Genomic DNA, 27,815 nt, shown 5'->3' on the forward strand with positions numbered 1-27,815 from the left:
ACAATAATGTGTAAGTAGTTTATATACAACTTCGAAAATATTTATTTGCATAAGGCCTAAAAGGAATATTTATACTATAATATACAATTATTCATTGTAAAGTGTAGTGAGACTTAACTGTGCCTTGAATAAGTCTTTAATCTCCCTGTGCCTCAGATGTTTTTTGTTGTTTTTAAATTTTCTTGACCCCCCCCCCCCCATACTGTATTCAGCATTGTGTTCAGTAAGCATTGCCTGCTTTATCAGAAAAAACAAGAGAAAAGTAGATTTTAGAGATGGGGAATCTGAAGCTTAAAGTGAATAAGTAATTTGCCCCAAGATTATGGCTACTAAGTAATTGAGTTTAGTTTGAACCCAGGTTGGTCTGACTGGAGCCCAAACTCTTAGCCCCTACATATGCTGTTTCATTTATGAAATAAGGTGGTAGGGACAGTTCTTTCAAATGAATGTGATTCCGAGAGTAGTTCCTATCTTGAGATGCTGTTCTCACTTGAAATACATTGTGAACTTAAGTAATTCCTTTCATAATGTTTGAAATTAAGTATATTATCTCCAGTTAATGGCAGTTATTTGTCCTTTAGAATTCTAGGAAGAATTTAAAAGTCATTTGGAATTTACTATAGAGAATAAAGTGAGATGATCAAGGGAGAAAATAGCTTTCTTGGTTTAAAATGTGAATATAAAGTAACTGGACTGATTTCTCTTCCATGTATGTGGCTTATTTTGATGAATTTCCAGAAATATCTTGGGGGAAAGTCAGTATCTTTGGAATATAGATATCCAATAATTATTTTGAATAAGACAATTCAGTAATAACGCTGTTGAGCATTTTACAATTCTCAAGGTGCTTTTGCATGTTACTCAATGCATTATTCCTGGAGATAAGAAAATACAGATAATTTCAGTGCAGAAAATGTTATTGCACAAAAGAGAAATTCCATCCAGTTGGAATGATCAGGGAAGTTTTCACGAAAGAGAATTTAAAATAGCTCTTGAAAGATGGGTAGGATTTTGATAACAGAAGAGGACACTTTAGGCATAAAGAACAGAATTAATTATAAATAGAAAATGACAGGATATATTTAAGGCAAAGAACAGTTTGGAGCCCAAGGAACCTCGGAGGGAAGTCATTTGAGATAATACTGGGACATTAGATTGGAACCATTGTAGAGCATCTTAAAAGTCTCGGCTCTTACTTGATAAGTAACAAGGAACACTTTTTTTGTTTTGTTTTGAGCAGAGGGAAATTAAGATGTTCATCTGGTAATAGTGCATAAACTGAAGAGCTAGACTGGAAAACTGATTGCAATGCTATTGATGTATAATTTATTAGGATGGTAATGATAACTGTTAGGAAGAAGGCCAAGGGAATGGAAAAGGAACTCATTCAAGAGATTTCTATGTAAAAGTCTATTGGATTGATAACTAGATGGAAGGGGTGGAATCAAAGATAAGTAGGATATCCAGCTAAAATATGTCTGAATGCAGGTTATAAAATTTAATCTTTAGGAGAGGATAAGGAGAAATGACAAAAGGGCTAAAAATGGAACTTTGGCAAACACAGGATGAGAAAACTAGCAATGGGCAGAGAAAGCCATTAGTTTAGTAGAGTCTGATTAAGGATTGTACATGTAACAAAAGCAAAAGGAAATTCATTTTAAGAAAGGTTTAAGTGTTGGGGCACTGGGGTGGCTCAATCGGTTAAGTGTCAGACTCTTGATTTCAGCTCAGGTCATGATGTTGCAGTTCATGGGATTGAGCCCTGTGCTGTTAGCTCAGAGCCCATTGGGATTCTCATTCTTCCTCTCTCTGCCCCTCCCCATGTTCGCTACCTCGCTCTCTCGCTCTCTCTCAAAATAAGTAAACATTTTTTAAAAACAAGAAAGTTTCAGGAGCACTTGGGTGGCCCAGTCGGTTAAGCGTCTGACTTCAGCTCAGGTCACGATCTCGCGGTTCTGAGGTTGAGCCCTGCATCTGACACTGTGCTGACAGCTCGGAGCCTGGAGCCTGCTTTGGATTCTGTGTCTCCCTCTCTCTCTGCTCCTCCCTCTGCTCACACTCGGTCTCTCAAAAATAAACAAACATTAAAAAATTAAAATTAAAAAGAAATGTTTGGGGTGCCTGGGTGGCTCAATTGGTTAAGGTCTGACTTCAGCTCAGGTTGTGATCTCACAGTTATGAGTTCCAGCACCACATCAGGCTCTGCTAGCAGTGCAGAGACTGCTTGAGATTCTCTCTTACCCTCCCTTTCTGCCCCTCCCCCACTTGCACTCATTCTCTCAAAATAAACTTAAAAAAAATGTTTAAGTGTAATAACAGATGACATAATCATCAAACTTTTACTAACCCAGGCACTACTCTAAGCATTCTACATGCGTTAACATATTTAATAATTATAGCATCACAGAGGTTAAATTTATCTAAAATTCCTGCTGGTAAGTGGCATAGCCTGAATTTCAGCAGTCTGGTTCTAGAGGTCTTGCTCTTTTAAATTTTTGGGTTTTTTTTTTTTATGTTTGCTTATTTTTGAGAGAGAGAGACACAGAGCACAAACGGGAGGGGCAGAGAGAGACAGAATCTGAAGCAGGTTCCAGGCTCCAAGCTGTCAGCACAAAGCTCAATGCCGGCCTCAAACTCCCAAACCGTGAGATCATGACCTGAGCCTTAAGTCGAACACCCAACCGACTGAGCCACTGAGGCGCCCCTAGAGGTCTTTCTCTCAACTATTACACTTTCTAAGAGAAAAGTGAAAGGTGAAGCCTATAAATAATGCACCAGAATTGGCAGTTAACAGATTATTAGCTTTTTAAGAGGGTGTTTCCTCAGGACTTACTATAGTACACACCTATGTCACTGAGAAAAGAAGCAACTGAAGAGAATTTCTGTACATTCTCACCAAGAAATCTACCTACAATCTCTACTAGATTACTTACGTTCCCATTACAAGAAAGGAACTGTCTGTGGAACTATCTACTCAAGGAAACCAATCCAGTAATTGTCCCGTCTCTATCCTGTTTCAATAATTAATCCTCAATTTTTCATTTGCATCGGCTACAATTATTTCCCATCTTAGAAAAAGAATCCCTTGATTTCACATTTCCCTGCAGCTTCAGCTCCATTTCTCTGCTTTCATATTTTTTATATTTTTTAAATATTTTATTTTTTTAAAGTAGGCTCCATACCTAACGTGGGATTTGAACTTACAACTTGAGATCAAGAGTCACATGCTCCACTAACTGAACCAGCCAGGCACTCCCCCCCACCCCCCATTTTATTTCTTGAAAGAGCTGTCTATACAGGATATTTCCACTTCTCCCATTCTCTCTAGAACCTTCTATCACTTCACTTCCTGGAAACAGCCCTTGTCAAGATGACTATGATGCCAGGGCACCTGGGTGTCTCAGTCGGTTGAGCGTCTGACTTTGGCTCAGGTCATGATCTCACAGTTTATGGATTGGAACCCATGTCAGGCTTTGTGCTGACAGCCTGCTTTGTAGTCTCTGTCTCCCTCTCTCCACCCCTCCCCTGCTCACACATTTTCTCTCTTTCTCAAAAATAAACATTAAAAAAAAAAAACTAAAAAAAAAAAGATCACTCTGTTGCCAAATCCCGTGGTTATCTCAGTCTTCAGGCAACCTACACAGCGACATCTGACACAATTGATTAGTCCTTCCTTCTTGACAAACTTTCATTGCTTCTTTCAGAACATTATTCTCCGAGTTCTCCTTTCACTAGTCATTCCTTTTCAATATCCTTTGCAAGTTGTTCCTTATATCTTAGTCCTTGGACTTCTTTTCTTATCTATACTTATTCATTTCCTAGGCAACCTTACCCATCTCATGGCTTTAATACTCACAATTCTTTACTTTTTTCTTTTTAATACTGACATTTCTTTAAAGTTTTGTTTGCTTGCTTGTTTACTTATTTTAGTAATTGCTACCCTCAACATGGGGCTCACACTCACAACCTTGAGATTAAGAGTTACATGCTCTTCTTGCCAGTCAGCCCTAAATACTACCTATTTTTTTAGGGCAACATGCAGGCTTTATTAAACAAAAGTAAAAGGCAAAGTCAAATATTAAGAGAAAAACTGACTAGAAAAAAGTGTATCTTAAACACCTTACAGTAACCTACTTGCAGTTGGATTTAACTGAGCTCTGTTGCTGTGAAGAATACAGCTCATGAACATATATGAAAGAACAACTTGTACATTTTTCAAGTATTCACTGAACACTACCTTATGTACACAGATATATTACATTTGAAAAAGATTTATTGGATGGTCCCTAGATATACTTCATAATTTTTATTAATCTTTTGGAAGAGATCGTCTAAAGAGAAGAAAATATTCTGGCTCATGAATCATGTAACGAAGCCAGCCTATACTCTGTTGGTCACCCAAGTCTCATCTGAAATCAGATGGATGTTTAGTACTTGTTTGGAAAGTTCCCTGGGTAGCATGACATGCTAGGTCACTACTTTATCATAGAAGAATACAACTCAGGAACAGCCAGATGAAGAGATGCACAGGGCCAGGTATGGGGAAGGGCATGGAGCTTCTAGGCCCTCTCTGGGTGCCTGTCTCCAAATTATGAGCTCACCAACCCAGAAGCTCCAATACTGAAAATTCTTAAATTTATGTTTCCTACCCAGATCTTCCTTGTGAACTTCAGACTCATATATCTAGTGCCATTTATGTATCTGATATCTCAAACTCAAGCTTCCATAACTGAAATCCTGATTCCTACTCATTTCTCACAGGACTGCTTCTCCCGTTTTCTTCTTCTGGTCCATCTGAGAAAGTGGCAACTCCATTCTTCTAGTTCATGCATTTTCAAGGTTCTTTTTTTTTTTTTTTAATATTTATTTATTGGGGAGGGGGGTGGTGGAAGAGGGGCAGAGAGAGAGGGATAGAGAGAATCCTAAGCAGGCTTTGCTCAATCTCACTGTGAGATCATGACCTGAGCTGAAACCAAGAGCTGGATGCTGAACCAACTGAGCCAACCAGCTGCCCCATATTTCATGTATTTTCAATGGGGGCAATGTCACCCCACAAAAGGGAGGAATGCAGTTCTTGGGCAATGAGGAATTCTTAGATACTACAGTGGTTTGTAAATCCGTAAAATCCAAACATACACAACACATTCATATTTTTTTTAAAGTTTTTATTCATTTAAGTAATCTCTACACCCAATGTGGGGCTCAAACTCATGACCCTTAGTTCAAGAGTTGCACACTCTTCCAACTGAGGCAGCCAGGCACCTCAAAGATTTTAGTACTTCCTAACTCTGTATTGAATAAAACATGCAGCACACAAACAGATATACAGTGCATCTGGGCATTAAAATTCAATGGGGACTGAGAGATTAGGGGAAAAAATGTAAAAAGGATCTTTAGGGGCAACGATAATGCAAAAGGCTGAGAAACACAGTTGTAGTTGCTCAGCTCACAACCCCCAGTGCCTGCCATACTTGGCTCGTTTTTCTCATACTCTCCTTAAATCCAATGAGCAATTCTTTTGGCTCTACCTTCAAAATATGTCCATGATCTGACACCACTTCTCATTATCTTTTTGCTACCACTTTTGTGCAAGCCATCATTTCCTTGTCTGGATTATATCAACAGCCTCCTTGACTCGTGGCCCTTAAATCTATTATCAACATAGCAACCAGTTAAAAAGATTGCCGTGTAACTTTTCTGTTTAAAACTCCTCTGCATAGAACCGCTCCCCAACTCAAAATTAAAAGCCAAAATCCTTACAATGGCCTGCAAAGCCTTATATGAACTCTCTCCCTTCACCTTAGACCTCATGTTCTACCTCTCTTGCTCTTCTCCAGCCACACTAGCCTCCTTGTTCTTCCTCGAATATGTCGAGACATTTATAGTTTTAGGTCCTTTGCACTTGGGTGTTACCTCTGCCAGTATGTTCTTCTCTACCTTCCCCATATCTGCTTGGTTGCCTTATTTTCAGCATTCAGATAAAGTGTCTCTTCCTTCCAGAAGCCTTCCTGGATCACCAAAACATTTCCCTTCCCCTATAGGATCACACACACAATATCCTCTCTTCCTTACTGCTTCATACTTCTTCATAGAAGTTATTACTTCCTGATATATATTTGTTTATGATCTCCTGCTACTAAGTCCCACAGGGAGGGGATTTTTTTTTTGTTTTGCTGTTTTACTCCTCCATATCTAGAACTGTACTTGGCACAAAACGTTCAACTTTTTGTTCAATCAGTATGAGCTTCAATCAATATGTTCAATCAATATGAGCTTCACAAAACAGGTTCCCTGCCTCAAGAAACGTTGAGTCCACTGGGTAGAGGTAAAAGACATAAAATACAATAATTGCATGTGCTCAGTGGGACACAGGAGCCTCCAAACCTGCCCAGAGGATTTACGTACGCAGATACGATGGAATGCTTAATCGAGGTTGTGCTAATTTATAATACAATAGACAGCCAAGGCTCTTATAAACTATAATGTATTAGGCAATTGTGAGATTATTATAATTGGCAAAGGTGAGATCACATCTTGCCTATTATTACTTCCTCGTCTCGAAAAATTTACGGGGAATTTACTTCATTTACTTCCTCTTTAATCCAAAAAGCCTACTGGCTGTGAATGGTATCGTCCAAAGGGAGTGTAAAATATTGTTTGGTCTGGGAGTCTGCGTAGCGAAGGGCTCGCTGGGGCTGGCGCATGCGCATCTTCCAAGGCACGGCAAGATGGCTGTCAGCCACTTTGTCGCGCGTCGGTGCCCCGAGGAGTTAGCGGCGGCGGCGGCAGCAGCTGCCAGAGAGTAACAGTGGCCTTTGACCGGTGGGAATTTTACGGCCTGCTGTGTGAGCTGGACAGCCCCAGGAGGGAGACTTTGCTAGGAAGCAAAAGGCGGGGCGGAGCGGTGAAGCCCCTCCCCCAACCTCTCCTTAGTTTGACCAACTCCCTCACCCTCCTGCGTTCTTCCTCCTAGCTCGCTACACGCTGATCTGCTGCGCAAGCGCACAAATAATCGAAGAGCCTTCTTGGCCCTTGGGGCTTGCGGGCTTCTGCGCGCGCTTCTCGTTCTTGCCCTTGGATTGGTCAGATTGCCCCGCCATCACGCCTCCCTCTGCTTTCTAGGTTGAGAAGGAAGCGGGGAGGCGGGGCTAAGCAGCGCGTGCGCGATACTGTTGCTGTCCCTTTGCTGCTATTGCGTTGCAAAAAAAATCCTGACTAGGTAGCCTTGGGCCTTTTCTGTGCTAGAAGATCTAAAGGAGAAAGATTTCTGCAACTGAAGGGGCAATCGGGTAGTATTAAATTTGAGATATTAACGCCTACCCTTACAGGAGTGTGTGTGGCGTTGGAGTGGGGAAGAGCCTTAGCTTTGAGAGCCGAAGAGTGTAAAACCATTAATTTCGGGGCCAGGCGTTTTGAAAGGCTTCGCAGGACCTTGTTTTCTGCGTAATTCTTCCGTTATTATTGACTGGTTCAAACACAACCCCTTGAACAATTCTGATAAACCTTTGATACCCGCAGCCCCTCCTTCCAGCGTGTAGGAGCCGCCAGCGTGCCCGGCAGCTGGTCCTCCCGTCCTACCTCTCGAAGAGCCTAGCGCGTGCATCATCCCCACCCCCTGGCCTCCCTCCCCACCTACGGCCTTCACGCACTCGCAGTGATTGTTTTGCCCGCTCCCGCCGCCGCCGGCGCGGCCGCCAGAGGAGCAGCAGCGCTTGTGCAAACCGGGAAGATGGCGGCCGGCGGCGGCGGAGGCAGCAGTAAGGCCTCCTCCTCGTCGGCCTCTTCGGCAGGGGCTCTGGAGTCCTCGTTGGATCGAAAATTCCAGTCGGTAACCAACACCATGGAATCTATTCAAGGCCTGTCGTCTTGGTGTATAGAGAACAAGAAACACCACACTACTATCGTCTACCATTGGATGAAGTGGCTCCGGAGATGTGAGTGTTGGGGGTGCCTAGGGAAGGGAAGACTGGGGAAATGGAAGGAAATCCTTCCCTAAACGCCTGGGGTTTTCCCACGGAGTCACTGCATTCGGTTGGCGTTATTCACGTTCAAGCTTTGACGCGAGTGTTCCCAAGCCCAGACTCCATTCCCAGCCAGGGTTGCCTTGAACTGCAGGAAGCTCATCATTTCTTGGATTTTTTTACTAGCTGCTGACTTGGTGTGTGTGACCTTGGGCCCTTGGGCCTAGATCTTTCGAGATGTAGGTATTACTTCTTTTCGGAGCCTTGTGAGTGCTGTTAGCTTTACTGAACCTTCGCGGAAATTGTCGCGTCCGTTTGTTTCTCATAGGCCTTGACGTGCAAATGGTTTTCCTGATGATAGACAAGCTTTGGTTTAAGCAGTAGCAAACCCACGTACTTGGTTGGCATGTGTTGGACCACTCTATTTTACGTTGACCTAAAATTCGTGATGTGTAATAAGAAGGGCCTTACTCGGGTGAATGTTGAGAAGTAACACGAGCTCCACGTAGAGCTGAGAGGACCACCTGGGAGGGTTCCCTGTACCCGTGTTAGCTGCAAATAAAATACGGGCTTCTTGATACCAGAAATAACTGTAGTCAGTGTCATCACTGATGCCTTAAAATATAAAAAATGTCCGGCTATTTTTCAGCACCTGTAATGCCTTTTTAAAGAAATGAGTTTGGTGTCCTAGGTAATCAAAACAGGAAATCAAGAAATGTGCTTTTTAAATATGTAGTACTTTTTTTTTTTCCCCAGTGACTGCTTTTTTGTCTCTTTGGGGGATTTTTTCCCACTTTGCTGCTTTACTACAGAAAAGAAGTATATTAAACTGTCAGGAAGCATGGATTGTCAGCAAAACATTTCAAATCTTTTAGGAGTAAGTGTGAAGTCACTGTTGCTTCCGGCTGAGAAGAGAGAGAGGGTTAACCCTAATGCCATATATATCTATTTGACTTTTAGGTCTTTTGTTGCTTCTTGTCTGTGGCATGTCACCAGTGAGACCCATCTTCTAGTTACTCTTCTTATTCCACTTCTGCCATTGCCCCTGTAATGTTTGGATTTGTATTTACCTTTTAGGGAACAGATGGATAAAACTTATGAAATCATAGGCCCCAGTCTTCAGACCATTTGTGTATATAAAGTTATTGTTGGTAGAGATGTCTTGTGGTTCTTTGAATAACATATGCCAGAAAGGTTGTAGAACCAAGACAAGATTACCTAGATTTACTAATAGATCAAAGTTACTTTCTTTCCAAGAAGTAAAGTTAGAACATACGATAACAGGCATCATCAAAGACTCTCATCTGCTATCTGCCCAGTCCTTTATTGTTATTTACAATATCTCATTATACTTTAAAATATCTACAATACTTTAAAATATTTACAATATCTCATTATACCTTAAAATAACCCTAAGAGGGGCGCCTGGGTGGCTCAGTCGGTTGAGCTTCCGACTTCGGCTCAGGTCATAATCTCATGGTCTGTGAGTTCGAGCCCTGCATCGGGCTCTAGGCTGACAGCTCAGAGCCTGGAGCCTGCTTCGGATTCTGTGTCTCCCTCTCTCTCTGACCCTCCCCCGATCATGCGCAGTCTCTCTCTCTGTCAAAAATAAATAAACATTAAAAAAAATTAAAAAAAAAATAACCCTAAAAGGGAGATTTTTTTTTTAAATCATTGATTTCAGGTAGGGAAACTTAAGGCTCAGCAAGTAAATTCCTTAATGTTACACAGAAAAAGGGTGGAGTTAGGATTTTACTCTACAAATACCAGATGACAGTGGCCACATTTAACTTTGTAAAATAATGTTTTCAAGATTAAAAAAAAAAAAAAGATTAGTCTTTCATGTACTTGGTTCACCAGTGGTAGCAAGTGCTCACGTGAGTTTGAGAATATATTCTCTCTTGTTTTAAACCATTTTTACTAAGTTATACAAGCATTTAACATTCCCTACCTTTGAGCTCTGGTGCTTTAGCTGTATGGTTACATCATTTGCAAGAATAGGTTGACCCCCATCCCTGCCTTGTGGGATTTCAAATGACAATTAGAATTTTTTTCCTAGTTAGCAATAATAAGATATAATGAAGCCAGAATTTTTCTGCCTCTACTTTGTTGATATTTTTCCTAAGCTTATTTCCCTAGTTGATGTCTTGAGTGAAAAAAATGATTGCTTTAGGAAAACAACACTTCATTTGAAGTGTATTATATATAGTTTATACAGTTAAATGCTTTTGGCTTTCTAAAAACTTGATTTTTTTTTTCCTAGTGGAATGGAACTTTCTAAAATGGTTAAGGGTATTTATAGTCCTTTTGTGTTTACATTTAATGAACATCATTCATCTCAATGTAAGTAAAGCCTTTTGAGAGAAATATTCAGGAGAGTGATGAAGGGCCCAGTGAAAATAGTTTATGCATTGGGCCTCATTTAGTTTCATATTTCTTTACAGTTGAGATTCTTTTAGAGTTTGGTTTCTAAGTGTACTTTCGACAAATTTGTGAAGTAAGTACCTGGCATTCCCGGCCTTTCTGTCCGTTTTCCTGATGTCACTTTCGCTTCTCTTTTTTGTTCTGGCGTCCATTCATTATTTAGTAATTTGTGTTTAGTCTTCAGTGTGAATTTAAGGAACTGTTAGATCTTCCAAAGATATTTTCATTTGATCCTGTGTTTCATAACATGTTGACAGGCTTTTGTTCATTTTAAAGGAACTAATTCAGAGAAAGCAAGCAGGCTTCTTTTTTAAATTTTTTTATTAAAAAAATTTTTTTTAATGTTCATTTTTGAGAGAGACAGAGACAGAATGCGAGTGGGTTAGGGGCAGAGAGAGAGGGAGACACAGAAGCAGAAGCAGACTCCAGGCTCTGAGGTGTCAGCACAGAGCCCGACGCAGGGCTCGAACTCACGAGCTGTGAGATCATGACCTGAGCCAAAGTCGGATGCTCAACTGACTGAGTCACCCATTCGCCCCACAAGCAGGCTTCTTGAAGATGGGTTCTAATTGATTTTATTCAGACTTCTTTTAATTTGTCTGGCTGAAATATTCATTGTCATCATATTTTTTAAAAGATTATTTTTTTATTTTTAAGTAATCTTTATATCCACTGCTGGGCTTGAACTTAGAATCCCAAGATCAGGAGTCACATGCTTCACTGACTGAGCCAGCCAGGCACTGCCATTGCTGTCATTTTTAAAAGTGGTCTTTCTATAGTATAAACAGATGTCATTCCCGTGCTTCAGAATCCTCCAGTGATATCCCATTGCAACAGGTTAAGATCTAAACTACTTTTACTATGGCCTTCAAAATTCCTACAACATCTGTCCTGTCTACTACCTTTCAGGCTTCTTCCAGTTCTGTTTCCTCATCATTTAGATTCAACCTCATATATTACTTTTTCAGAAAGGCCTTTCCTAAATGACCTTATTTCAGGGGGTCCCTTCAGTTGCTTTCTATCACTTCACATTATTTTCAGTATATGAAATTACCGTGTTTATTTGTTTACATGCTTATTGTTTCTCTTCTCCCACCAGATGACAGGGCTAGGTCTTCTTTGCTGCTGTATCCCCAAGCAACTAGAACAGTGTTTGGCACAAAGTAAGCAATCAGTAAATATTTGCCAACGTAATTTTGTGTACTAATCAATCAAGAACTTGAATTTTTTAAATTTCTGTTTATCAGAAAGAAATATTTATAACTTAGTGAAAGAAAGGATAGATACGGTTGTCAGCAGGTTCAAGATAATAGCTCTTTTTGGACTTGATATGCAGTTGACCAGATTACCATTTCTTTACTTCATTTGTCCCTCCTGTTTTTAATATTAAATAGGAATCAATGTGGAAAAGTAGAAAAAGGCGTACTTTAGAATTAGACCTAGATTCATATCTTAATTCCTTCACTTAATACCTGACTCCACACTTAAATTGTGAGCCCCAATTTGTGATCTGCAAGTAGAGGTAGTAACTATCTCTCATAGAATTGCTATCTAGGTTTTGGAAGGTAATATATGTATTTTAGCATAGGTAAAAAAAATCCAAATTATTTATTACGATAATAATGGTGCAGATGGTCTTAAAATCCTGAGTATTCAGAATAATTACAGCAGAGTTTTGTTTTGGGTATGGTCCTGGAAATTACGTTCCCAGTTAAAGTCAAATGGATTGGACTCTGTAGTGTATTAGCAAGTGCTCTGAAGAACTAGTGGAAATTATTATGTTCATGATAGTTCCATATTGTTTTGTTTTTGTTTTTTCATGTTTATTTATTTTTGAGATGGAGGCTAGGAGCGCAGAGCCTGATGCCAGGCTTGAACTCACAAACCCAGAGATCGTGACCTGAGCTGAAGTCAGATGCTTAATAGATTGAGCCACTCAGGCACCCCCATATCGTCTTGTTTTTAACCATTGGATGGGTTGGTCTGTTTTGAAGAAAAGGTGGATGTAGGAGAGTAGAATCGGTTGTAGAGCAGAAAATCTGTTAAGAATAACCTTCAGCTAAAAAAAAAAAAAAAAAAAAAAAAAAAAAAAAAAAACCTTCAGCTAATTTTATTTTTAATTTTTTAATGTTTATTTTTGAGAGAGAGACCCAGTGTGAGTGGGGGAGGGGCAGAGAGAGAGGGAAACACAGAATCCCAAGCAGGCTCCAGATTCTGAGCTGTCAGCACAGAGCCCGACGGAGGGCTTGAACTCAGGAAAGGTGAGATCAGGACCTGAGCTGAAGTAGGACACTTCACCGACCAAGCCACCCAGGCGCCCCTCCCTTCAGCTATTTTTGATATAAACTTTAAATATTTACACCCCACCCCTAACCTTCTGCTAATTAATATACTTCAGTAGTTATCAACTTAATGGCCAGTCTTTTTTTCTTCTACCCCTCTTTTTCCCCCTCCACCTCATTTGAGGGAACTCTCAGTACAATATAGTCCTCTCCAGCGCCCCTCCCCCCCCCCCAGGAGAAGCTGTTGTATAAACATGGGCTAGCAAAAAAAAAAAATCTCTTTCTACAGGATTAAGTTGTTGCAGAGAATTTGCAAAGTGCAGTTACCATTTTTGATTTATGGCAATGGTTTGTCAGTTTGGGTCTCAGGATCCTTAGATGGACCATGAAAGTGGTGATAATTTTATACTTTTATCAAGTGCTTACTATGTGCCAGGCACCTTTCCTAGCATTTTACACATATTAATTAATTCAGACCTCACAACGCTTTGAAGTAGGTGTTGTTATGATCCCATTTTACAGATGAGAAAACAGAGACACTAAGAGATCGAGTAATTTAACAGAGCCAGTAAGTGGTGGAGCCAGGATTCCAGGCATTCAGGGTTTTAGAATATACACTCTTAGCCACTGTACTATATATACAGCCTTTCTGATTTATAAAATATTTTCTACCATGAAGAAAACTTTTGATTACTTGCTTATTTATTCAATATTAGGCAATATAGATTAACCAGAATGTTTAGATTTTAAGTCTTTGTGTGTTCTTTTTTTAAGTTTGTTTATTTATTTTGAAAGAGAGCACGCATGTGTGTGGGGGAGGGGCAGAAAGAGAGAGAGAGAGAGAGAGAGAGAGAGAGAGAGAGAGAGAAAAAATCCTAAGCAGGCTCTGCACTGTCAGTATGGAGCCCAACACAGGGCTCAAACTCACAAACTGGGAGATCATGACCTGAGACAAAAAAAGTCAGATGCTTAACTGACTGAGCCACCCAGGCACCCTAAAACTGATAATCTTATGTGGATTTTGAGTTCTGATAGGCATTTATGTTTTCATTTAATATAGAATGGAAAGACAAGTTGAACATGTTAGCTGTGAAAGCTGACTACTGGATAAAAATCTCTAAATGTGAGGTGCATTTGGATTAAATAATAAAGCAGGGGTTTTTTTTGTTTGTTTGTTTGTTTGTTTTGTTTTGTTTTTTTTAAGTAATCTCTATGCCCAGTGTGGGGCTTGAATTCACAGCCCCAAGATCAAGAGTCTCATGCTGTACTGACTGAGCCAGCCATGTGCCCCATAAAAGACTTTTCTTGACAAAAAGTTTGGGGTGCAGTACTGGTCAGTGGGGAGTGCAGTCTGCTGTCTTATATTTAATAATTGCACAAAGCTAAAGGTCTGGGGCCATTTCTGCAGGTTTGGCTTCTGAAAGCCTTTTAATTACCTATCGTATATATACAAAAGAGTAATGCAGGTGAACTAGATACAGATTCTAACTTTGAGCATCAAGATGAATTTTGCTTATAAGTGCCTAGTTTCCATTCAGTTACTATTATTATTATTTTTTTAAGTTTATTTTGAGAGAGACAGCACAAGCAGGGCAGGGAGGGTCTGAAGTGGACTCTGTGCTGGCAGCAGAGAGCCTGATGTGGGCTTGAACCTACGAACCGTGACATCATGACCTGAGCTGAAGTCAGACACTTAACCGACTGAGCCACTCAGGCGCCCCTAGATTCATAGTTCTTTTAGCAAGTATTTGTGGAATACCTGTTGTACCAGGCACTGGGGATTCAGCGGGTGAACAGAATGGAGAAAAAATTTTGCCCTCACAGAGCTTATACTCCATTAAGGGGAGAAACAAACAAAATAAGTAAAATATTAAATGTATTAGAAGGTAAAAATATTAGAAGTGCTGTAGAGAAATGTAAAGCAGGGAAGAGAAATACAGAGTGTTATAGGAGTTTGCAGTTTTAAATTAGGTGGTAAGAGAAGGCCTCCCTGGGAAAGTGACATTTGAGCAGAGAGATGAGGTGTTAAGCAACATAGATAAAGTGTGAGGGGAGGACGTTCCAACACAGAGTGCAGACAAATACAAAGGTCCTGAGGTTAGAGTGTGCCTGGCAAGTTTAAGGAAGACAAGAAAGCTTTTGTAGCTGGCAAGGAGTAGTAGCAGATGAATTCAGAGATTATGGTGGGTGGTGGTGGGAGAAGGGGCACATCACAAAGTTTTATAGCTACTGTAAGGATTTGGCTTTCTTTCTGAAGGAGATGGGGAGCTATTTGAACAGAGGAGTATTGTGACTTGATTTTTTTTTTTTTTTTTAAGTAAGCTCTAGGCCTGATGTCAGGCTTGAACTCAAGACCCTGTGAGGTCAAGAGTTGCATGCTCTACTGACCGAGCCAGCCAGGCACCCCATGATTTATGTTTTTAAAAGGTCATTCTGGTTGTTGCAGAAACAAGGGGCACTAGTTAGGTGACTATTGTACTTACCTGGGGTAAGATGTTGGTGGCTTGGACCAGGTTATGGCCTGTGGAAGTGATAAGAAGTAATTGAATTCTGATCTATTTTGAATGTAGATCTAACTAGATTTCTAGATGAATTAAATGTAGAGTAAGAGAGGAAAATAATCAAGAATGACTCTGGGTTTTTGCCTGACTAGAAGGAGTTGGTATTTATTAATATGGGGAAGGCTCAAGTGGAGCAGATTTTGGGAGGAAGATCAGAAACTTAGTTTTGAGTGTTAGGTTTCAGTTGTCCACATTTTAAAATATCTTTATTGGGGCACCTCGGTGGCTCAGTCAGTTGAGTGTCTGGCTTCGGCTTAGGTTGTGATCTCACAGCTTGTGAGTTCGAGCCCCGCATCAGACACTGTGCTGACAGCTCAGAGCCTGGAACCTGCTTCAGACTCTGTGTCTCCCTCTCTCCTTCTCTCTCTCTCTGCCCCTCCCTGCTAGCGCTCTGTCTCCCCCAAAAATAATAAACTTAAAAAAAAATCTTTATTGAGATATAATTCACAAATATTCATTCACTTAAATTGTACAATTTAATGTTTTCAGTATATTCAGAGTTGTGCAGCAGTTACCACATGGAGGCTGTTTAGTGTGCAGACTGTCTTTGGAGCCATGAGACTGGAAGAGATCTACATGGGTGTTAAGTGTAGATAGAGAGGTAGGTGTAATAAGGTAAAGTGTAGATAGAGAAGAAGCTAGTAGAGAAGGCGGCTCTGGAGCACTCAGTATTTTAGATACCTCTTTCTGCTTATTTGGTCTAATGTGTTCTTGGCTTAGGTTCTTTTTGAGGTTCAAGGTAAACTTTATTTCAGTGTCCTAAAGAAGTAATAAATCTATTTTGAGCTCTTCAATGTTTCTACTCTTGGTTTAGGCTAAATGGCAGTTCTGAATTAGTTAGACAGTAGTTGTGTCATAATTACCAACTCTAAAATTATTGCATAACTGCCTTTCTCCTTCCCCTTTGGATGCCTAGGTCACTTTTTCTTCATTCCATGGCCCTAAATTCAGAGAGATATAGATAATATTTTCCGTGTTTCCTGACACTATTTCAAAACATGAACTACCTAATTAGGATATCTAATTATTGTAATGGTATGTACTAAACAAGGTCTCTTACTTGGATTATGAGACTTTACACTCAGTCATTATGTTCTTCATTTAGCTGCTTTGTCTCTCAAATGCAGAAAGGTGATATAAACACGGCCCTGGGTGGATTTGAAGCATTATGTATGATATAATTTTGTTATACATTCTGTGGTAAGCTAACTGTTAAATTATGTAGCAAGTAAACCTTCCCATAACTAAAAGTGTGAAATGAAATAATACTGAGAAACGTTGGGGCGCCTGGGTGGCTCAGTTGGTTGAGTGTCTGACTTTTCATTTCGGCTCAGGTCATGATCCCAGGGTTGTGAGATTGAGCCCGCATTGGGCTCTGTGCTGCATGGAGTCTGCTTAGGATTCTACCCCCACCTCTCTCTCCCTCTCTCCCTCTGCCCCTCCGCCCTCCCCCCCATACTCTCTCTCTCTAAAATAAAAAATGACCATAATAAAAAGTTATATTGAGGAATGTCAAATGGTTCTTTGGTATGGAAAGGAAAATTTCATTGGCAGTGGAAAAATACTAATATTAAAATTTGCTCAAATAGGCCACCCTGAAATTACAGTTTTGTCTGCAGAGGAGAGGTGAGTGTATCTATGTGTATAATTTCTTAGGGAGTAGAGGGTTGCTGATTTTATTCTTAGTGATTTGGCTTTCTGCTTTTCATAAACTAATAAATAATAGATGCATCCAAACTCCTCCTCCTAAGCTTTTGTCAGTGAGTTATGGTATTTGTTTTATAATTTCAATTATCTGGAAAGTAAGGATACAGGAGGTTTTTTAATGTGTAGACGAAGCTCAGAGACCTTAGTAAAAATTACTCCAGAACTTTACACTGTTGTACAAATCAGCTAGACTGAGTTTCTCATCTGTTTGTCAAGGAAACAAAAAGTAGTTGGTGTTTTGTAGTGCTTTCAGATCCCACTGCCCCCACAGATTTTAATTCTAGAACACTGGGGAAAATGCACATCTTGTGGAGAAAGTAATAGAACCTAGTTACTCTTTTTAGAAAAAGGCAACATTTCCATCTGTGCTTCGGAACAGTAAAATTTTTCTAACTAAGATAAGAGTTTACAAAAAAACTTTATTTTTATTCTTCTGTTAGAAACCTTGAAATTGAGTCTCTGATGAAAGAAATGAAGTGTTCAGTATGCTGGGTTTAAATTTTGGTTGTAGCCTTTATCTTTCCCTCATCTCTTCCCCCTTCCATTTTACTCTTTAGTGGTTAGTTTCACTTACTTTCACTTTATGATTCTTTGGTACCCACTAACAGAGAGAGTGTGTTTCTTTATTACCCTTTAATAAAATTTTCACTGCTATAGGGGAAAAGATCTTTCAATGTTAGGAATTATAATTTACCATTTATTATTTTAAAAAGACCCGAGTAGAGGCACCAGAGTGGCTCAGTTGGTTGGGCGTCCGACTCTTGGTTTCAGCTCAGCTCAGTGTCTCAGAGTTTCAGGAGTTCGAGCCCGGTGTTGGGCTCTGAGCTGCCAGCACAGAGCCTGCTTGGAATATTCTCTCTCTCTCTCTCTTTCTCTCTCTCTCTCTCTCTCTCTCTCTTTCTCTCTCTCTCTCTAGCTCTCTCCTCTCTCTCTCTCTCTCTCTAAATCTCTCTCTCTCTGCTTCTTCCCCCACTCACGCTGTCTTTGTCTCAAAGTAAATAAACTTAAAAAAAAAAAAAAAAAGAATGGAATGAATCCTGTGCTGTTTCTGTGTTCCTTTTACCGTGAGGATGATTTGAAAACTGTAACATAACACATTATTTTAAAATGATGATCTCGGGGCGCCTTGGTGGCTCAGTCGGTTAAGCGTCCGACTTCAGCTCAGGTCACGATCTCACGGTCCGTGAGTTCGAGCCCCGCGTCGGGCTCTGGGCTGATGGCTCAGAGCCTGGAGCCTGCTTCCAATTCTGTGTCTCCCTCTCTCTCTGCCCCTCCCCCGTTCATGCTCTGTCTCTCTCTGTCTCAAAAATAAAAACATTAAAAAAAAAAAATGAGATAGTTTAAAAAAAAAAATAAAATAAAATGATGATCTCTGTGTGCAGGAGGAAGTCAATAGTACTTAAATTATTAAAATTTCTTTTAGAGTGTGTTGCTATGTTCAAAGATTGAGAATTTAGAAAATAAAATTAGAAATACTGAGTACTTGTTCTATGTAAAACTCTGTATTGGATGCTGAAAGAGGTGGAATTATAGGAACTTAACTCTTAGTAATTAAGATAGAAATTGAACAAAAACAGCTGGTTCTGGGAAGTATGATAGTAATGAGTTTTTATATGCTGTTAACTGTTTGTTTGTTTGTTTATTTATTTATTTATTTATTGATGTTTATTTTGGGGGGGAGAGAGAGCATTTGCAAGCGGGGGAGGGGCAGAGAGAGGGAGACAGAATCTGAAGCAGGCTCAGACTCTGAGATGTCAGCACAGAGCCTGATGTGGGTCTCGAACTCAAGAACCAAATTTACTGGTATTTTGTAGTGTTCCATAGGCAGAAGGTTTCCAAACAGCCTTCTGCTTATTTTTTTCCAGCTTTATTGAGATATATTTGACATACGACATTGTGTAAGTTTAAGGTGTACAAGGTGATGATTTGATACATATATACAGTGTATTGCAAGATAATTTCCACAATAAGGTTAGTTAACATTTCTGTTACCTCACATAATTACCCTTTTTGTTGTTGTTGTGAGAACATTTAAGATTAACTCTCTGGGGCATCTGACTTCGGCTTAGGTCGTGATCTTGTGGTTCAGGAGTTCGAGCCTCATGTCGGGTTCTGTGCAGACAGCTCAGAGCCTGGAACCTGCGTCGGATTCTGTGTGTCTCCCCCTCTCTCTGCCCCTCCCCTGCTTAACGCTCACTCGCTCTCTCTCCCCCTGCAAATAAACATTTAAAAAAATAAAAAAATTTTACTCTCAGCATCTTTCAGGTATATAATACCATATATATATTTTTTAGTGCTTATTTTTGAGAGAGAGAGATAGATAGAGTGCGAGCTACAGAGGGGCAGAGAGAGGGGGACAGAGGATCCAAAGCAGGCTCTGTGCTGAGAGCAGAAAGCCTGATGATGTGAGGCTCAAACTCACGAACTGTGAGACCATGACCTGAGCCGAAGTTGAATGCTTAACCGACTAAGCCACTAGGCGCCCATATATGATACCATATTGGTAACAGTAGTCTAAAGCTGTACATTAGATCCCCAGAATTTATTCATCTTATAATTGGAAGTTTATACCCTTTAACCAACATCTCCCCATTTCCTCAACTCCCTAGCCCCTGGCAACCACCATTCTATTGTTTCTGTGAGTTCATGTACCTATTTTGATGATTTCACTGAATTGCAAAGTTGAAAACAACTCATTAATTCAATAAATTGAATATAAAAGCAGATGTGAGACCCTAGTTGTTTTCTATTAAACCAGATTTTAAATAGATTTTCAAAAATGTGGGGTGCTTGGCTGGTTCATTTGGTGGAGTGTGCACCTCTTGATCTTCAGGGTTGTGAGTTTGAGCTCCACATTGGGTGTGGAGGTTGCTTAAAAATAAAATCTTTAAAAAAAGCAAAAAGCAAAAGGGGTGCCTGGGTGGCTCAGTCAGTTGAGCATCCGACTTCAGCTCAGGTTGTGTGATCTTGCACTTCATGAGTTCGAGCCCCATATTGGGCTCTCTGCTGTCAGCATGGAGCCCACTTTGGATCCTCTGTCCCCCTTTCTCTGCATCTCCACCACTCGAGCTCGCACTCTCTCTCTCAAAAATAAACATTTAATTTTTTTTTAATGTTTATTTATTTTTGGAAGCAAGAGAGACGGTGCAAGCAGGGGAGGGACAGAGAGAGAGAGATACAGAATCCGAAGCAGGCTCCAGGCTCTGAGCTGTCAACACAGAGCCCAATGTGGGGCTCAAACTCAGGAACCAACCACAAGATGATTTGACCTGAGCCTAAGTTGGATGTTCAACCAACTGAGCCACCCAGATGCCCCTAAGTGTAGTTATTTTTAATAATTATATATAATAATTGTTTAGTTTTGCTTTTAATGAATTAGTGGATTTTAAAAATTCTTAGTTTTAATTTCTAATACAGTAAATGGCATAGATTTAACCCACATAAACAAAAGCTCTGGGATCTTCAGTAATTTTTAAGAGAGTAGGGGTGCCTGGGTAGCTCAGTTGTTTAAGCCTCCAACTCTTGGTTTTGGCTTAGGTCATGATCTCATGGTTCATGGGATTGAGCCCTGCATCGGGCTCTGTGCTGACAGTGTGGAGCCTGTTTGGGATTCTCTCTCCCTCTTTCTGCCCCTCCCCTGCTCATGTGTGTGTGCTTGCGCGCGTTTGTGCTCTCTCTCCTCAAAATAAATAAATAGACATTTTAAAAAAAGTGTAAAAGGATCCTGAAACCAAAAGGTTTGAGAACTACTGCTTTACAATATAGAATGACCTTTATTAAGTTTCTGCAAAGTACACATCCATTGTCTCTCATCTGAATACTGCATATTGCCCAGTGGTTTCCAGACTTTATCAATCATTTAATTATAACCATTATTCTAATTTGTGAGGTCATAAATTTGCCAACTTTTTATTTTGCCAAATAAGTATATAGAAATATACTACCATTTATATTATCACTATCATTTTATAAATTACTGCTTATATGAAAATTTTGCGTTGATATCTTTGTCTTTCAGGTCTTAGCTCAAATGTCATCTCCTTAGAGGTTGACCCTTTACCATAGCCAAGAGCCTACTGTCTTTTCCCCCATCATTCTGTTATCACATCACCTTTTTAATTTTCTTCAGTTTTTCTCGTTACTGTATAAGATACTACTTGCTGGGAAGTGTGTGTTGTCCTTCCCATCTCTCCCCCCGCCCCCAGAATGTAAGCCCCCGAACCTGACAGCAGGAAATTGGTTTTGTCCACCACTACATCCTCAGCACCTTGAAGAGGGTGTAGAACATAGAACATGCTTAACTAATGAATCTTCCTTAAATCTGATCCCAGATGAGAATTGCTGCTATGCAGGTTACACACAATTTTGTTAGATTTACATATATAGGAATATCGTATAGTGGTTAATTGGCAAAGAACATGGGTTTTGGACTCCAGTAGGCATTATAGTTGCTACTTTTTAAAGCCTTTAATAAATGGAGGATAATAGTATAGTTTCCCTTACATGATTATTGGCGTTATTAAAAAAGATGATTCATATAAAGTACTTTGCAAACTACCTGACATTTTGAGAGCTCAACAGATGGTAACTATTGTCATTTTTGATAGTTCTCTAGTTGTGTTTGAGGGATGAGGTGAGCCTGTACTCCTACTATGCCTCCGTCTTAGCTCCCACTGTTGTCATTTTGTTAAAGATTTTTAAAAATTATTTATTTATTTATTTAAATTATTTTTAAATAATCTCTATACCATGTGGGGCTCACACAACCCCAAGATCAAGAGTCAGGCTCCACAGCTGAGCCAGCCAGGCACCACCCACTATTGTCATTTTTAAAAATGCAACTATGCTATGTATACATTTTTTATACCATGTTTCATGCAAGCCTGTCTGCTTAAGCTTTAAATTCTTCCAGTTAATTTTAATTAATTTTAATTCTTCCTAGCTGAAATTTTTTTTTAAGTTTATTTATTTTGAGAGAGAGAGTGCAGGGGAGTGGCAGAGAGAGAGAGGGAGAGGGAGAGTCCCAAGCAGGCTCTGCACTGTCAGCATAGAGCCCAATGCAGTGGTTGATTTCATGAACCGTGAGACCATGACCCAAGCTGGCTGAGACCAAGAGTCAGACCCTCAACCAACTGAGCCACCCAGGTGCCCTTCCCTAGGTGAAAATTTAAAGTTAATTCAAAGGAATGAATGTGAATTTTTTAGTTCTTTCTTATTAATGCTAGTGAATGCCCATGGGGAGTCTGCATGGTTCAGTAGGTTGAGCTCCTGACTCCTGATTTTGGCTCAGATGACCTGAGGTCGTGGGATCAAACCCTCTGTGTTGGTCTGTGTACTGGGCGTGGAGCCCACTTAAGACTGACTTTCTCTCTCTCTCTCTCTCTCTCTCTCTCCCTCCCCCCCCCTCCTTCCCCCTCCCTCTCCCTGCCCTTCTCCCCTGCTTATACTCTCTCTAAAACAAAAACAAAAAATAAACTAGCGAATGCCCAGAGAACACATAATTTAGAAACTGTTTACCTGCTTTATTTCAAGTGGCTATTCATATAGGAACATCTTATAGTTCCAGGAATTCATAGACTTTAAGAATCTTTCATATGTTTTTATAGCTGTTGTGCTACCATGAAAATGCATCTCAAAGGAAGGGATTTCAAAGTGACAGCCATCTCTTTAGTGTTGCTGGATCTTAAAAAAATAACCTATTGTTGGGCACTTGGCTGGCTCAGTCTGTAGAACATGCAACTCTTGATCCTGGACTTGTGAGTTCAAGCCCCACATTGGGCATAGGGATTACTTAGTAAAAAAAAAAAAAAAAAAAAAAATTCTTTTTAAATAACCTGTCAAAAATAACTATGAATTTGTACTTAGTACAAAGTATAGCATTTCTGCAGAAGTCATGTTTAGATGTCAGTGTCAAAGTTTAGGAACTACCCAATTAAAGTTAAACCTTGTTTCATGCTGCTGAACCTTTAGTTTCATGAATTTCCAAGAGGTGTGGGAGATAGAACATTCAGTATTTTCCAAACTTACTTGACCACGGAATCTCTTTCTTTTCTAGCCATCTTATGTAATTAGTGTTCCTTGGAACACACTTTGTGAAACTTTGTTATGGAAGTTTTTCTATGAAACTCCATATATTAAAGAACAGAGAGAACCAATTTATATTTGTGTGTAATAAAGTCTTCATGGAGGATTCAGGTGCTCAAAAAAGATGTAAAGCAGGTGAAAGAAGGAATCCCGTATATATACAAAGGTGTGAAAGAATCAGAAGCTGGGAGTGACAATAAGTTAGGATGGAAAAGACAAAGAGAAGGAATAAAAGGCATGATTTTTTGAAGTAAAGGGGAGTAAAGTATGTCAAAAAAGAAAGTAACTATGTATGGGCACAAAAGCTACATTAGATAGTGATTGTAACACTGGAATCAGTGAAGCCAGAAATTTAATATATTGCATATTATGAAAATTATTTTTTAAAGTTTTTTTTTGGGGAGGTGCAGAGAGTAGGAGAGAGAGAGTCCCAAGCAGGCTCCATGCTGCCAGCACAGAGCCTGATGCGGGACTTGAACCCACAAAGCTGTGAGATCATGACCTGAGCTGAAACCAAGAGTTGGACACCTGACTGGTTGAGTCACCCAGGTGCCCCATCATATTTTGAAAATTATTATTTTTTTTTATTTAAAAAAAAAAATTTTTTTTTTCAACGTTTATTTTTGGGACAGAGAGAGACAGAGCATGAACGGGGGAGGGGCAGAGAGAGAGGGAGACACAGAATCGGAAACAGGCTCCAGGCTCTGAGCCATCAGCCCAGAGCCTGACGCGGGGCTCGAACTCACGGACCACGAGATCGTGACCTGGCTGAAGTCGGACGCTTAACCGACTGCGCCACCCAGGCGCCCCTGAAAATTATTATTAAAACATAAAGTAAAAATATGGAGATGGACAAGTCAACTGAAGATTTCTTACAGATGATGACTGCAAAGTGAAGACCTATTTTCAACCCCCCATAGAAGAATCAAATTAAATCTTTTACTTAACTCTTAAAAAAAAAAAAAAAGGTTCATTTACTCATTGTTTCATATAGCAAAAAAAAAAGGGGGGGGTGTCTGGGCGGCTCATTCAGTTAAGCATCCAACTCTTTTTTTTTTTTTTTTTTAATGTTCGTTTATTTTCGAGAGGGAGAGAGAAAACACAGACATACATGCGCAGAGGGGCAGAGAGAGGGAGACAGAGGCTCCAAAGCAGGCTCCACACTGACAGCAGAGAGCCTGACGTGGGGCCTGAACCTACAAAATGTGAGAGCTGAAATTGGACACCTGACCAACTGAGCCACCCAGGCACCGAAGCATCCAACTCGATTTTGGCTCAGGTCGTGATCTCATGGTTGTGGGGTTGAGCCCCACATCAGGCTCTGTACTGGCAGTGCAGAGCCTGCTTGGGATTCTCTCTCCCACTCTCTCTGCTCCTCTCCCACTCACTATTGCACTCTCTCTCTTGCTCTCTCAAAATAAATAAACTTTTAAAAAAAAGAACATATTAACTTTCAGTTGGAAAAATCATCTAACACAAAGCTGATTTTAAAATTTATATTTTTATATATTTCTATTTTTAATATGTATTTTAATATTTATAAAATATTAAATGTAAGTAATCTTTCTAATATAAGTCATCAGCTACTGCTGGCTCTGCTGCTTCCTCTTTTGACTTTGGTCTTTTGGCCTGAGGCATCTTTATAATTGCCCTGTGGCTGTAGCTGGTTGGGTTGGACTTAAGTATCTTTTTGCCATATTTAACTCCTCTGACTAGTGCTTTCAGAACCATCTGTCTCTGTTCAGTAGTTCAAAATTGCTGAAGTTTTGGGGTTTTTTTTCTTGGCCAACTAGGTTAAGATTACACTACTGGAGATCTAAATCCTTTCTTTCCCCAAGGAAAGATCCTTTGGGTTCTTGCCCTCAGATGCAGACTCACCCTATAAGTGGGTGGTGACAAGAGGAGAGGGGACTGAGTCAGGGGAGTTTCCTGAGCTGAGTAGTAAATGGTAGTAAATAGGGTAAGGAGTTTGTGGTGAAAATGAGTGGGTTGGGGGAGGAAGAGCTAAAGATAACCAAGAAAGACAAATGGAGCTGCTTTTGTATAATGCCAACCAAAATGTTGTATTTTGATATTTAAAATAGAACAGTAAACTGTAATATGTAAAACTGATATTACAGTTACTAAAAATAAATATATTTGGGGAAATGTCAGGAGGCCATCATAAATGACCAAGATTTGAATTAATATAGTGGTAGTGGAGAAAGCAGAAAAGATCTAAAGAGGTATTTAGAAAGTGGAATTTGATAGAACTTGTTAAAGAGTTGGATGTTGGGGATGAGGAAAGATTGAAAGACATATTCTGTGGATTCTGTCTTGGGTGGCAGGGAATTTGGGAGGAAGAGGTAGATGATGAAAGCAGGCTTGAACATATGAAGTTGGAGTGTCTGGAGAGCATCTGAGAAGAGTTGCTTCGTAGATAATTAGCCATATAGATGGTGCTTATAATCCTAATATTTGTTAATATTTATTGACAGTTGACTTCTTGCTGTCCTAGGAATTTTATGTGTATTATGTCATGTAATTTTGACAACCTTTGAATGGGTAGGACTATTATTCCAATTGTATAAATGAGCAAAGCAGTGTTTAGAAAGGGTCATGCAGTTGGAAACAGGGCTGGGCTTTAAAACTAGGTTTGACTCACTTAAGAAAGATGTTCATAACCACTCTATTGTATTTGGGAGGGAGCTTTGAAGTAGAGGTGTAGACTTGGCAATTGTAAGCATATTGGTAGTAGGTAATGGATGAACACTTCAAGAGACAGTGTTTGAGAAGAGAATAGGGCCAATGAAAGAATCTTGGGAAACACTAGAGTTTCAGGGGTTAGGAGAAGAAAAGGTGTCATAGGTAGATGAGAGGATCAGAGCAAAGTGATTTTTCAGAAATTAAGGAAAGAAAGCTTGCCAGAGGAATTTCTTTGGAGTATAGTTCTGGGAAGGAGCATGATTATATTGGGCAGAAGAGTAAATAGAAGGACTTCTGTTTCGGTGATATGACAGACTAGATTTTGCAGGATCCTTTCACTAAAAAAACAACTAAATGGGCAGCTAAATTGCAACAAACAGAGTTTTAAAAAATAAATGTTGTAGGGTAGCTTTAGACTTACAGAAAAGTTACAAAGGTTGTAGTTCCCAGTTTCCGTTCCGGTTAACATCTTACTTTAGTATGGTGCATATGTTACAATTAAAGGAAGAATACTGATACATAATTATTTACTAGAGTCTATACTTTATTTGTGGATTTGCTTAGTTTTTGCCTAATGTCTTTTTCTGTCCTAGGATCCCATGCAAAGTTCCACATTATTTAGTCATCATGTTTCTTTAGGCTCCTTTAAACTTCCAACAGTTTTGGGGTGCCTGGGTGGCTCAGTTGGTTAAGTGTCTGACTTCAGCTCAGGTCATGATCTCACAGATCGTGGGTTTGAGCCCTGTGGGTTTCAGCCTCTGTGGTTTGAGTCCCGTGTCAGCCTCTGGGCTGACAGCTCAGAGCCTGGAGCCTGCTTCAGATTCTGTGTCTCCCTCTCTCTCTGCCCCTCTCCTGCTTGTGTTCTGTCTCTCTCAGTCTCTCAAAAATAAGTAAACGTTAAAAAAAATAAAAAAAAAAAACCCTTCCAACAGTTTTAAGGAGTACTGTTCAGCTATTTTGTAGAATATCCCCAATTATGGCTTTGTCTGGTGTTTTTCTCATGATTAGTGGAGGTTATAGGTGCTTGGGAAGAAGTATGCAGAGGTATGGGGCGCCTGGGTGGCGCAGTCGGTTAAGCGTCCGACTTCAGCCAGGTCACGATCTCGCGGTCCGTGAGTTCGAGCCCCGCGTCGGGCTCTGGGCTGATGGCTCAGAGCCTGGAGCCTGTTTCCGATTCTGTGTCTCCCTCTCTCTCTGCCCCTCCCCTGTTCATGCTCTGTCTCTCTCTGTCCCGAAAATAAATAAACGTTGAAAAAAAAATTAAAAAAAAAAAAGAAGTATGCAGAGGTAAAGTGCTATTCTCATCACATCATATCAGGGGTATCCTACAACATGACTTCTCACTGGTGATGCTGACCTTGATCACCTGGCTGAGGCCGTGTTTCTTCCCTGTAAAGTTACTCTTTCCCCTCTTATCATACTGTATACTTTGCAAATAAGTCACTATACACAGTCCACATTTAAGGGAGTAGGGAGTTATACTCTATCTCCTTTAGGAGGTAGTATCTATGTAAATTATTTGGAATTCTTCTGTAGAGAAGGTTGCAAGCATATTATTTATTTAGTTAGTGATTTTAAAGTTTACTTATTTTGAGAGAGAGGGTGAATGAACGGGGGGGGGCAGAGAGAGAGGGAGGGAGAGAACCCCAATGCGGGGCTTAGCCCCACAAACCATGAGAACATAACTTGAGCCAAAATCAAAGTCAGACACTTAACCAACTGAGCCATGCAAGCACCCTGCAAGCATAATTTTTTTTTTTTTTTACATTTAATTACTTTTGAGAGACAGAGAGAGACAGTATGAACGGGGGAGGGGCACATAGAGAGGGAGACACAGAATCTGAAGCAGGCTCCAGGCTCTGAGCTGTCAGCACAGAGCCTGACACGGGGCTCGAACTCACAAACCGCGAGATCATGACCTGAGCTGAAGTCGGACGCTTAACCGACTGAGCCACCCAGGCGCCTGTGCAAGCATAATTTTTAATGCATTACTGGATATGCTAAAAAGCAAGGATGCTCTGTAAGGGTCTGTTCTCACTTACAAAAGGGAACAGTTAGCTGAAACAAGACAATGAGCTGTGAGCAGACAGAAACGGCAAGATTGCCCTAAG

The 27,815-nt window shown here is 40.1% G+C and overlaps 1 protein-coding gene across 4 annotated transcripts in view; it reads left to right on the forward strand.

Moving 5' to 3' along the window:
* The first annotated feature begins 6,774 nt into the window (after positions 1–6,774).
* Positions 6,775–27,815, forward strand: part of RPRD2 (regulation of nuclear pre-mRNA domain containing 2) — a 101,762-nt gene continuing 80,721 nt past the window's right edge. For 2 of the 4 annotated variants that reach the window (XM_030324464.1, XM_030324466.1), the window contains exon 1: positions 6,779–7,934. In XM_030324464.1, coding sequence (XP_030180324.1) covers positions 7,730–7,934 — 205 coding nt within the window. In that variant the 5' untranslated portion in view covers positions 6,779–7,729. Of the gene's footprint in view, positions 7,935–27,815 lie in introns of all 4 variants that reach the window. The other 2 variants (XM_030324467.1, XM_030324465.1) reach the window with 2 other exon arrangements.

Source organism: Lynx canadensis, chromosome C1 (genome assembly GCF_007474595.2).
Source record: "Lynx canadensis isolate LIC74 chromosome C1, mLynCan4.pri.v2, whole genome shotgun sequence".
Classification (NCBI taxonomy): domain Eukaryota; kingdom Metazoa; phylum Chordata; class Mammalia; order Carnivora; family Felidae; genus Lynx; species Lynx canadensis.